The following is a 12808-nucleotide window of genomic DNA, read 5'->3' on the forward strand; positions in this document are numbered from 1 at the left end:
GTGTCGCAAATAAAACCCCGTGAGTTGCCTTCCCAGACGGATTTATGAGCATAATTCTTCAATCTTTTAGACGGTCGCTTAAGTTATGTATATCTGTATGGATGTAAATGCAGTGCACTGAAACTATAATGTAGCTTGAAAAAGATTTATGGCTGAAAAATTAAATTGATTGTTTCTAGAATATATTGAGATTTGCTGTCACAGGGCTTATCAAAATGATTCAACTGTCTTTGCCTCTGGTTGTGTCCTTGTGTATAAAATCACTTGCAGAGGAAAACTTGAATAAATAGACTCTTATTGCTTGAAATGAATCACTGTTTAGGACTGAAGGGATTCAGTCTTGTTTTATTCCTTATTCCCACAGATTTGTGATTGAGGTGTCGAGATTATCTGCTTCAGGTAGCAGGTGTAAAATGCCCCACCTATAGACATGTGTATGGTCCCATGATGCCTCTGCAGTTTTATTTTATTATTATTATTTCCACTGAACTCATATCTTGCTTGCTGTCACTTCTTTGTCTATATCAATTGAAGCTCTCATTCAGCTTAAAGGCCTTTTGGGTGCAACTCATTTTAATCACCAGTTATACGTGTAATGCATTTTGTCTTTAAAGTAATCATGAACATTTTGAGTGCATTTTTGTATTTTTTTTAGTGTATTGTTGCTTCTGTGTCCTTGACATAGGTCATATTATGACGAACAGCCCTTGTGCTCGATCAATTAGCTGTTGTTGAACATCATATATACACAGTTTCAGGCCTGCAGTGGTCTGTGTTTGTCATTTGTCATAGTTTTGCGTCGTAAGTTACCACTTGTCCACATCAGAGCTTACTTTTTTTTTGTACAGAAACCACACATTTAGGCATGATTAGATGTCAAAAAAGTTGCAAACTTTGCTATATTATTCACTCATTTCAATACACTTGTAGTATCAAACTGATACCAATTAGGACTTTGTTTTCAGGCTGTTTGATTGAGCATTTTCTTATAAGTTTTAAGTAAGCCAATCAGTGTTGTTGATGTTATTGTTACATAAAACTAAAACTATTAAAATAGTTTTTGTTGTCTGATGTAAAGCTGAAACAATTGAAATCAGCCTAGAAATTAATATCTTAAAATGAAAATAGAAAAGAATAGAAATATATAGAATAGAAATATTAAAAACAACAGCACATGAAAACTAAAAAAGCTAATTCAAAATATTAATAAATACTATAAAAGTTTATAAATAATACTAAAATAACACTGCAGCCAAATTAGAGCTTTCTAGATTGAGAAAGTGTGCAGACTGTCTGTGGATGTACATTATGGTGTATATCTTTTTGTACTAAACGTTCAGTTACCATATTATGTGTGGAAATGAGTGTTATATGTTTTTAGTTTGAGCATGTCAAATGCACTTGTATCCTGTCCAAGTTTGTCAGATTTTGGGATACTGATCCTAGAATAGTGCAAATGTAAAGAGCATAATGGACCAAAACGAGCCTGAAGCCCTCTGGTGGTATTTTAACTTAATGAAATGCAAATGTAGCACAGCACTTTTCCAGTGAAGTGCCAGCTAATGGTCAGGGTACAATAGTAGTCAGTGGCAGAATGCTGTAAATGGCACAAGGAAGACCGTATCATTAAAACAAAACTTGCTCAAGTTGTCCGATTCACATTGTAGTGCTGCTTTATTTTGGTTTACTGAAACCTCTGTGACAAAATGAATAGTATAACGATAGGTATGTTTATAAAACTGGTGTCTAACCACCATACCTGCCCTCTGTATACATCATTTATAGTTTGTTATACCTTACTAGATGATTTTATGTATACAGGTGCAGCAGGCCTATATGTAAGATGTTTTCAGTTTGCAATTGCCTTACCTAAGCAATGCAAACTGTAAAAACCAGGCAATGTGATATATTCATGTTTGGATGCTGGCTGCACATAATTTATCCACACAAGTGCAGCAAGTTAGTTGTTTCTAATAACCTGTAGTCTGTTGATTTCAATGCCAATCACTTAAGTAAATTACTCTTTGGTTTTAAGAGTAACATATGCATGATACAGGGGCAAGTCAGATGATCTGCAGATGGGTTTCGTGTGTTTTATGTGATGCTGTTTAATACGTTACCTTGAAGCCCTGCGAATGCATTTGATCTTTGAACTCTACCCTGCTGATCACACATGACTACCTCGTGTGGATGGAGATCCATTATCCATTTTGAACTGCTCAGCACTGAATGAACTTGGATTTCATTGCAGAGAGCAATCTATGCGTTTTCCTTTTCCCGCTCTGCTGTGCATACTGAACCTGCTGGTCACATGTCACCTGGTCATATGGTCACAGCTTTTAACATGTTGATTTAGCTTTCTACACAATGGGTCCCGGCTTCCTGTTATGGAGGACAGTGGCAGTGTGGTGCAAGCCTCAGCATATTGTGTATCCTTCCCCGAGCCTTCTGCTATCAGGGTTTTGTGCTGAGCAAGGTGCCATTTTTCCCTGGACGGTGGAGGAAAAGGGTTAAACGAGCACAGGAGGTTGGAGAAAAGAATGCGCTGACAGCTTTAAAAAGTCATGAATTTAAACAACGTGCTGAATTTATGTGCTCAGACTCAGAGAAGCACTTGACGCTTCAAGTATTAAACGTTTCTCACACTTGCCCAGATTTGTGAAAGCAAAGCTTGCCCATAGAAATGTGCTAAATGCATGAACACTTCATAAGTAGTGTAGGTCAGCATAACAGAACAATCACTCGAGTTAACCCGGTAAAGTCAAGTGTCTGTGGCAGTCCTTAAGGGTTAATGTGGAATGCCACACTGGTGATGGTCAGTGAAAGTGCCAGCAGGGGGGCAAGTTTAATATGCTCTGATGATGGCACGTTATGTGAGTATTTGTGAAGCAGTATGCTAAGAATGCAGCCAATAAATTTCTACATCCACATGATCCTGCCTCTAAAACGTATGTTAGGTATGGGTTTTTTTTAATCAAAAATAGTCAAAACTGTAATATTTTGACACATTATTACAATCTAATTTGAAACAGTTTTCTATTTTAATGTATTTTAAAATGGAATTTATTCCTTTGGTGGCAAACCTGAATTTTCACCTGTCTTCAGTCACACGATCCTTCAGAAATCATTCTAATATGCTGATTTGCTGCTCAAGAAGCATTTCTTATCAATGTTGAAAAGGGATGTTCTGCTTAATATCTTTGTAGAAACTGTGATGCATTTTTTTCAGGATTTTTTTAATGAATAATTCTAAAGATAAGCATTTATTTGAATTGTAGATCTTTTGTACTGTCACCATTGATCAATGCATATTTGCTGAATAAAAGTAATAATTCAATGCATTAATTGTTAAAATAACTTGTAGTTAGTGATGAAAGAATCACATGACTTACTCTTATACTCTGCATCTGAATCTTTTGTTTGAATAAATCTCAATGTGCACAAAAATCCTTTTAGGAGGTTTCATGATTCAGCTAACGGCTGTCTTTTCTTTCTTCATCTGTTATTTATGCCATCATCTCTTGTATCTGGCTTGTAGTTTGCTAACTCGCTGGTGAAGTTCACTGCACTGATCGTTATCTAACCACTGTAAAATAAACCGTCTAAAATGGGAAGTCAAGTAGACCAGCAGACAGGGGAGAGATTGTCAATGCTTGATCTGCTGGATAATTATAATTTGTTTGCAACTGTGTCTGTTTGTATGAATTGGACAAGTTCCAAGATTACTATTTTAAAGAATAATACTATTATTGACCTGTAGTGTATATCAGGTCTTGCACAAGTATGACATATATGTATGCAGATATCTATCTGGTACAAAAAGAACAGGTTCCTCATACCAGCTAGCAATTACTTATTCAAATTTTTTGCCAGGATAAAATCAATATCACATCCTCCTTTGCACCAACCAGAGATGTCTACAAAAATCCAGGAAGGAACTGGCTATTTTTGAGTAGATGTTTCTCGAGCCACACAGCATGTTCTTGTAGGCTGGACAGTGAGCTACCTAATGGGAAAGAGGGTTAGTTTCTGGGCATGTCTGAGACGACACTGAAGCAAGCAGCAGTTACATGCTGTGGATGAATCACGCTTGGCCTAAGGCTGATGCTACGACAGCGAGCTCTCTTTCCCTTATGTTTGCTTCAGTGTCTCTCGTTACGTTTTGAGGCTTACAAGGGCAGGGTTTCCCTTCAGCCAATCAGAACGGCCTGTTCAGTAGTGATGTCGTCATGTGTGATGTCGTCTATGAGATGCAGTAATAAAGGTCACAGAAATGTGCGTGAGCAGGCTACTGTTCTTTTAGTAGCAGTGGGTTTTTTTATATACCTAGTTTTAACAAATTTTACTGGCTTCCTGCCATGAAAATAGCGTAATTTAATAATTTGTTACTCTGTTTCAAGGGAAATGCAGAATTAGTCTTTTTATTTTATTTTTTATTTTTATTATTATTTCACAATTCTTGGTTTGTAATGATGATGTGGCTTTCTGTGCCGCATGACAAAGGAATGTGGGCGTGGCTTCGGGTGTGCCGGCGTCCGCTCTCGATTGATAAAATGTGCTGCTGATTCCGTTGAGCTCTTCCTAGAAAATGTGCTTCCTGTTCTTTGATTAGGCCTGAGAGCTGCAGCATGAGCCAGAGATACCTTTAGCCAGTAATGAAATGCTTGATCTGAGTGTTTACCATCTAGTATTAGTTAATATTTAGTCTCTTAGTCTAGTAATTTACAAAACTCCTTGACATCCTTCTCAATAATTAGTCAGTGATGTTTATTATTTAACCTACAACCTCTGTATTTAGATATACAAATTCGCAACCAATTGTAATTTGGGATAGTTTACCCAAAAATGAAAAATTGTCATCATTCAGTTTCATGTCATATCAAACTTGTATGACGTTCTTTCTTCTGTAGAATACAAAAGCAGAAGTTCTGACGTGGGTTCTGTTTTCTTCCATACAATAAAAGCGGACGGGGATTTGGCTGTCAAAGCTCTAAAAAATAAAAATCATAAAACTATCAAAAATGTAGTCCAAATGATTCATGCATTATATTCCAAGTTTTGGAAGACACATGTTTGCAGTTGTCTAACTTTGTATTAAGCAGAATATTATCACAACAATAATGACATCTGACTACTTTCTCTTAAATTCTTCTTTGTACTTTCAAGTCAGGTTTAAGTCAGTTTTGCTCTTTGAGATATTTATCAGCCAAAAAAGCAATGCTGACTCATTTGTAAAGTGGATTTTAGACAAAACAACTTGGAGCACCTTGGCAAGTAACTGCTAAACACTGACCATTGAAAGCTTTGTTAATGTCACAGAGGACTTTCCTCCCATCTAGCATCATTCACTGCTGTATGTTACATAAAACCAAGACTTCTCATCCCTGTGTGTCCAGCTGTCAGCTCTGATCTCTGTAATTCAGCATGTGTGGCAGCCGGTGCACGGTGCATTAGAATTGTGACTGGTGATATGTCAGTGTCACAAACTCGACTGCCGCCCCTGTTTGAGCATACTGGTATTCAAGATCTGTCTGGCGGCTGATAAAAACCAAGGTTTGGTTTTGGCTACAAGCTACATCTTCAGCCTTTTAGCCATCTGACTTGGTCTGAGAAGAATCGATACAGAAGCAGCTGTCAGTTTAGTTGAAAATGCCTGAAGTCAAGATGTTTCCTACACTAAATCCGCCTCCTCTGCTCCTCTCTGAACCCATTTCAAATGTAAGTCTCTCTTCAGATTTGATGGCGCTGCGTTTTTTTTCGTCTACATGTGGTGCTTAGTCATATGGTGTGAACCATAGAATTAGACTAATTTACCGTACAAGAAAAGATCAGAATTTATTAGCTTGCAGATGACGCTGTTTTCCTGTGTGGAAGTGCAGATCTTATTCTCAGTCTCAGGGTCAGTCTTTCTGACCGAGCCTTCGGTGACTCAAACTTCAGGCAGCTGGTGTGGTGCTGACTTGGTTTCCCACTGACTTTTATTTTTGTCTGTAATTGACTTAGTGTCGTCATGGTTGGTTTAATTCTAATAGTTGAGAAGAACTGAGAAGTCTCTTTAATAGACTGAAACCAGTTTTGAAATGCACTCGATTAGTGGATTTGAGTTTGGTGTCGATATTGTTGAGTGTTAACTGGAATAACCTCCTGATGAGGAAAAATTAGTGGGTAGACATGCGACTGATATTTAGCAATTTACTATTGATCAAATTAAAACCAGCAGCATAAGCAAATGCAACTATTAAAGATAAACTGCTTAATAATTAACTGTGCATTATTATTATTATTGCGAAAGGCCTATAATTAGCTGTTATTGGCTCTTGTCTTCCAGAATTTTTTGAGCATCTTGTGCCAGGAAAGTCTGACCTGCTGTGTTTGTATCTGAGGTAATTGAGGGAAAGTGAGGATGTTCAAGTGCTCTATTATATGATGGAAGTATTTTTGTCTCTCCTGTGATCTTTCCGGATGCAGAGCGTTTGTGTGCTTGTAAAAAAAAGGTTAGCCTGTTAGTGACTGTTGCAAATTGTACTTCTAATAACTAAAGGGGCTTCTGGGAATGTTCTTTTACTTTTTCTATGTAGATTACACAGTACTTACTAGTTTTTACTTGCAAAAACATGCATCCATTTGGTCCATCCATTTGAAGTAAAATCTTATGTGAGGTTAAATGATTAACAAATTTTCAACATGTATGGTAACTTAGTTAACCAATTAACGGGTAATTACTGTGGCATTTGTACAGTATTTGTCTTTACAAGTGACCACCATTCTTTTTTGTGCATATGTTGTAATTTAGTCCTGTTGAGAGAGTTCATCAATATTTAGTGGAAATTATGAAAAAAATAAATAAATAAATAAAAGCACTTTTACCATTTGAATTGAATTGTGAAATGCCAGAATGTTACATGATTAAAATATATATACACACACACACACACACATGTGTGTGTGTGTGTGTGTGTGTATGTGTATATGTATGTATGTATGTGTGTATGTATGTGTATGTATGTATATGTATGTATATGTGTGTGTGCATACTTACATACTCAAGACAGCTAATTGTATGTGATTAACAAAGTTATCAGTTAGGGGTCTTGTTTCAAAATGAGTCTATTTTTCTTGTATCTGTTCTTTGTGTGTCCCTGAGATAAATTCGTCAAGGCCTTTTCAGACAGCAAAGCCATGTGTTTAACTCAGTGGGGTGAGGAAAGAGAGGTTTTGCTTGTTCTGTGCCTTCATTTTTTAGAAAGAATATCTCTTGTTGAAATGCTAGTCTCATAATAGGAGACACTGCTACTGCTTAAATTCTGTGATGATAAAACACCTTTACATTGGAACTAAGGTATTTGCTGTTACTGTTTGGTCTGGTTGTGTCCCTTGTAAATTATTCCTCAGATCCATTTTAATCTGTTGTGTGGGACGCGTAGTCATTGAGTTTTCTTAAAAGATCAATTCTTAGAAAGGTTCACAGGGTCAAAGAGAAACCTGATATCATTCAGGAAGCATTCCCCCTTTATGAAGTTTTAAGATTTTGGAATATTTAATTTTCATTAGTATATAATATTTAATTCAAATAAAACTTGTTTTTTTACCTAGCTCCAAAATTTGGGGATCAACCCAGCCAACATCGGGTTCAGCACCCTGACGATGGAGTCTGATAAGTTCATCTGTATCCGAGAGAAGGTTGGAGAACAGGCACAGGTGGTGATCATCGACATGGCGGACCCAAACACCCCCATCCGCAGGCCCATCTCTGCAGATAGCGCCATCATGAACCCTGCGAGCAAAGTCATCGCACTTAAAGGTAGGAGATATAAATTATTAATTCCAGGGATACTCATGTTAACCTAATTGTAATGACTGCATTTTTAGCACAACTGAATTGTAGGACTGATCCAATCCATTGTTGTTTAAACTAGAAAATAAGTGTGTTGTTTTCTTAGCTTCATTCATTTACCCAGAGTTCCTTTTTAGTTTAAATTATGCTAGACCAATTTCTGTAGCAAGTGTTTTTTACATTTTTCTCATTATAGGCTACATCTTAGCATACAGTAACATATGATGTTGTGTATTTCCTGTCGTGCAGCCATAATTGCTTTGTCTTTTTGTTTTGTTTCCTTTTTTGTTGCTGCTTTCTCATGTGTATGCAGACGGTGAGTTAACATTTTGGTACAATGATTTGTGAAAGTTATAATCCTGTTTCTAAAATGAACATTATGTAGAGTTGTTTGGCCTCATTGCTTAACCTTGTGTAGGTGTTTCTAGAGCCTCCACTTCAAGCCAGAAAATTTAATAAATAATACTTAAGGCTACACACACACATTGTTCCTGGCCATTTGGGAAAAATGTATTTATATTTTTATGAAATGATCATAAAACTAAAAAAAAAAAAATCTAAATATTTTCTGAACTGAATGTGTTGAGAACAACGGCAGTTTCAAAATCAACAATATTGCTGTTGTAAATATAGGAGCGGTGTGCCTCAAGGTTCGGACTTAGGCCCCATGCAAATTCAAGCCATGATAGGCAATGTAAAGCAAACATGTCTTTGCATCGCTCTGATATTGTTTACATGGATAAAGACTGTTTAGCCAACAATGTACCACATAATTAACCCACTTTGGCTAAACAGGATTTAACTTTCACAAAATTCATAGCTTGAATGTTCATATCATGTTGATTTCTATAAACATAAGTTTCTCTTTCTGGGGTTTGAAATATTGTTGGGCATACATTTGCTTTTCTCTTTGTTTAATTTTAATTATTATAATTTAAGTGCTTGCCATATTAAGTCTTTTTCTCCACCCTCACTACGTAATCTTAACATCAAGCATCTCCATATAAATTTCAAGTCCATCTAAATGAACCTGGTTAAAGGTAGCCTCATAGATTTATGGTTCTTGTGGTAGTTCATAGTCCATTAGGTTTTAATCACTATGCAGCTTGTGTTTGGGTAGCAACTTTGTGACTAACACAGTATCAGTTTCTTACTTGATGTTTGAATAAATATCAGTAGCTTTTTACACTAAGCTCAGTGCCTGTGTAGAGTTGAAAGATTTGTCATGCTGTACAACTGACTATTTTATAGTCATCTATCCAATTCTTAGCATGTTATTAATTGTAATTGCTATGTTAAACAGTGTTAATGGGTGACATGAAGTAATAAATCTAATTTTCTGCTTGAACAAAGTTTATTTGAAACATCAAACCAGTTTGCTTTGCCTTTTCAATAGAGGAAAAAAGAGCAGTGAATGAGCCAGAACGGTCACTGTCGCAGTTTAAAATTAGATTAGCTTTTCATCGATTGCTTGTTTGTGGCTACAGACCATTTTATAAATTTATTTTGGGTTCACAATATCCTGTATGAATCAACCAGCAAATTTCCTGAGCAATATTTTAACTAAGTAATCTTGACTTGCTCGGTCCTGCTTCTGGCCTTTGTTCACACTGCATATAAACAGATATGAACCAATTAATTAAGGTCTTAAGTTGAGCTTGGTTGGAATGGCACTCTGTATTAAGTTAGATTTATGAAAGCAGGATTTGTTGTTGTCTTCTGTTAAGAATGTTTAGGGCTATAGTGCTGTTTCTTGCTGTCTTATTATATTGAGACACTCTTGAATGTAGATTCAAATCCCTTCTATCCCTTTTTCATTTCCCAATGCTCTGGCTCCCACATTTGTCATGTGATTTGAGTGTTTGGTTGTAATATCTGTCCACACAGGCCTGAAACGTGGTGTCGTCAGGTTTCATAATCATTGTAAATAGTCATTTATGCTTCTGTCAATCCACATAGACTAAATTCTGACCTCTGCAGTAATCAGCTTCACAACATCCTGCAATCTTAGACTAGTTCTACATAAAATTTTAAATCTATTTTCCAAATGCATGTTATTGATCTTAGTGTGAATGATTAATGCATGCATATGTTTCTAATTATTTTTGTAACCTTGATCAAACTCAATCTTTCTGTGAAAACTACAGGCTTACCTTTGACAAATGCAGCACTTTTTCAATCATAGGCCAGTTAACCCGTCTTTTCAAGCTGGCATTCAGATATTCCTCCATTTTTAAGTGTAACAGCCACATCTCAAAATCCAGTCAACAACCGACAAGTAGAACCTGTCCCTGCCCTACTTTTTTTTTTTTTTTTTTTCTTCACTTTTTTCGATAATCCTTGTCTCTCAGATGTATATCATAATATGGAAGAAACTGTGTCACCACTTCTGTTTCATTGCAGCTTAAATAATGCCAGCACAGAGAAAATAAGTTTGACCAGAAAGCTGTTTGAAGTCAAGACATTGGCATTTAATTCCTTAATATACATTTTTTTTGTGTGTGATTCATTTGTGTACGTTTGTGTAAAAAAAAAAAAAAAAAACGTGTCTGAATAACATATTATAATTTGCTTTATCTCTGAAACGTTTTTATTTTTCTGCTGATGTCTAAGTCGCAGAGGCTGGGCAAACATGAACCAATCCCGATATTTAGGCATTATTTTGGACTGCTGTTGTACATAAAAACATAGTTTATGCAATAATTTAATGCGAAGGTTACTAAAATAATAGCAAATAGTGATCAATTTGAGGGGGAGGGGATCTATAACGTTTGAGTGAACTTGACTATCAGCCTCCAAATCCTGGTCAAATGGCCGCCTCGAAAGCTGGTACTAAAATCATGTTGGGAAAGTAAAAACTTGTGCATTTCATGTTGACTTTAGAAACCTTTGTGTTATTCTGCAATCCTTATTGTCCTAATTGTCGTGATACCCCAAATTCAGATTAACTGGTGCCTGAAGGAAGTAATAAGATTAGTGCTTTTATAAATTATCGGTTGGAAGTTAATCAGGTGAGTTGCCGCCACATTTTCCTTTCCCGTAACACACATTATTCGCAAGTCACCGTGTACAGTAAGCCTTGTGCTAAGATAAAATCAGTGTCTGACGTTTAATTTCAGTTGTCTTAATTTTGTTCCTTTCACAAATTCTCTCTACACTCACTTTGATTGCTTTGCTTCATTTATCTTAACTGCTGAATGAGCTGTCATGGTGGGCTTGCCTGATGCATTTCCAGCCATGACTGACAATATTTCTACCCTGATGTCTTTGTAATCTCATTCAATTGTTTTATGTGTGTAAATATAAAATGTTTTTTTTCTTTCCATGGTGTTTCTCCTCTTTATTTCTCCCAGCTGCCAAAACCCTTCAGATCTTTAACATCGAGATGAAGAGTAAGATGAAAGCTCACACCATGACTGATGATGTCACTTTCTGGAAGTGGATCTCTCTTAACACCATCGCCCTGGTGACCGATAACGCTGTCTATCATTGGAGCATGGAGGGAGACTCTCAGCCGGTCAAAGTGTTCGATAGACATTCCAGCCTGGCAGGCTGTCAAATCATCAACTACCGCACCGATGCCAAGCAGAAGTGGCTGCTGCTCATTGGCATTTCTGCTCAGGTGTCATAATCATTTTAAATAATCATTCTGGATTTTTGGTCTACAATTACGCACATTATTGCTCTTGTTCTGCACATACACATGCTCAAGTCGTTTTTGTTATTTCTTGCTTTTAGCATTCTTGTTCATTTACATTTTTTTTTCTGTACCTTATTTCCTTTATTATTGATTCTATATTTATTATTATTATTAGTAGTAGTATATTATTTCCTTGTTTTATTTTTTGTCTCTTTCTGTCAGTCAAATGTTGGATACTCAATCAAGGGTGTTTTTTCTCGTTGCAGCAAAACCGAGTTGTTGGTGCCATGCAGCTATACTCCGTTGAAAGGAAGGTGTCACAGCCTATCGAGGGTCATGCCGCTGGCTTTGGACAGTTCAAAATGGAGGGAAATGCAGAAGAATCCACTCTCTTCTGTTTTGCTGTGCGAGGTCAGGCAGGAGGAAAGGTGCGTTTCCAGATGTATTTATCACATTTAATTGCATTAACTAGAGATACTTTCTTCAGCAATGAGGTATAAACTGTAAGTAACCCTAACACAGTTGTCTAAGAAATAGAGGAAGTGGTCTGGGCTGACTTTTTGGGTGTAAACTACAGTTTTTGAGGAAGAGGTCATTTAGCTTGCTAGTTTTTGTTTCAGATGTAGGTTGTTTTTTTTTTCTTCTCCAGAGATAATTATTGATGATCACTTAATTTGTCACTTATACTTGCATTATTTTGTGTGTATTAATTCAAAACATAAAATTAACTAAAGAATTTATTATGCAGCTTCACATTATTGAAGTGGGGACGCCACCAACTGGCAACCAGCCATTCCCAAAGAAAGCTGTGGACGTGTTCTTCCCTCCAGAAGCACAGAATGACTTCCCCGTTGCCATGCAGGTATGTCGTTTCTTGGACCATTTTCCAGAGAAAGAGACATTACTTTGTTTCTTCCTTCATCCTTTACTGGATGTTCATTTGTTTTTAAATAAATGCTGCTCTTCTGAACTTAATATTCATCAAAGAATCCTAAAAAAAAATCATATTAAACGGCACAACTGTTTTCAACATTCATAAAAACAAGAAATGTTTTTTGAGCACCGGATCAGCATATTAGAATAATTTTCTAATTATTATGTGACCGAAGGATCATGTGACCGGAATAATGGCTTCTGAGTATTCAGCTTTGCTATCAGGAATAAATTACATTATAAAATATATTCAAATATAACTTTTTAATCATACTAATATTTCATAATATTACTATTTTTACTGTATTTTTGATGAAATAAATGCAGAAAAAAAATCAAACCAACTTCAAAGTTTTGAACACTAATATAAATTCATCCAGATTTGAAGTGACCATCTTGGA

At 36.2% G+C, this 12808-nt stretch overlaps 1 protein-coding gene across 2 annotated transcripts in view; it reads left to right on the forward strand.

Annotated features, from left to right (window-relative positions):
* Nucleotides 1-12808, forward strand: part of LOC306865996 (clathrin heavy chain 1-like) — a 34615-nt gene that overhangs the window by 709 nt on the left and 21098 nt on the right. Inside the window, exons 1-5 of one of the 2 annotated variants that reach the window (XM_079410927.1) lie at nucleotides 5519-5718; nucleotides 7594-7801; nucleotides 11188-11456; nucleotides 11741-11902; nucleotides 12223-12336. In XM_079410927.1, the coding sequence (XP_079267053.1) occupies nucleotides 5650-5718; nucleotides 7594-7801; nucleotides 11188-11456; nucleotides 11741-11902; nucleotides 12223-12336 (822 nt within the window). In that variant the 5' untranslated portion in view covers nucleotides 5519-5649. Of the gene's footprint in view, nucleotides 1-5518; nucleotides 5719-7593; nucleotides 7802-11187; nucleotides 11457-11740; nucleotides 11903-12222; nucleotides 12337-12808 lie in introns of those variants that run through there. The other variant, XM_079410928.1, reaches the window with a different exon arrangement.

Source organism: Barbus barbus (assembly GCF_936440315.1).
Source record: "Barbus barbus genome assembly, chromosome: 47".
Taxonomy (NCBI): Eukaryota; Metazoa; Chordata; class Actinopteri; order Cypriniformes; family Cyprinidae; genus Barbus; species Barbus barbus.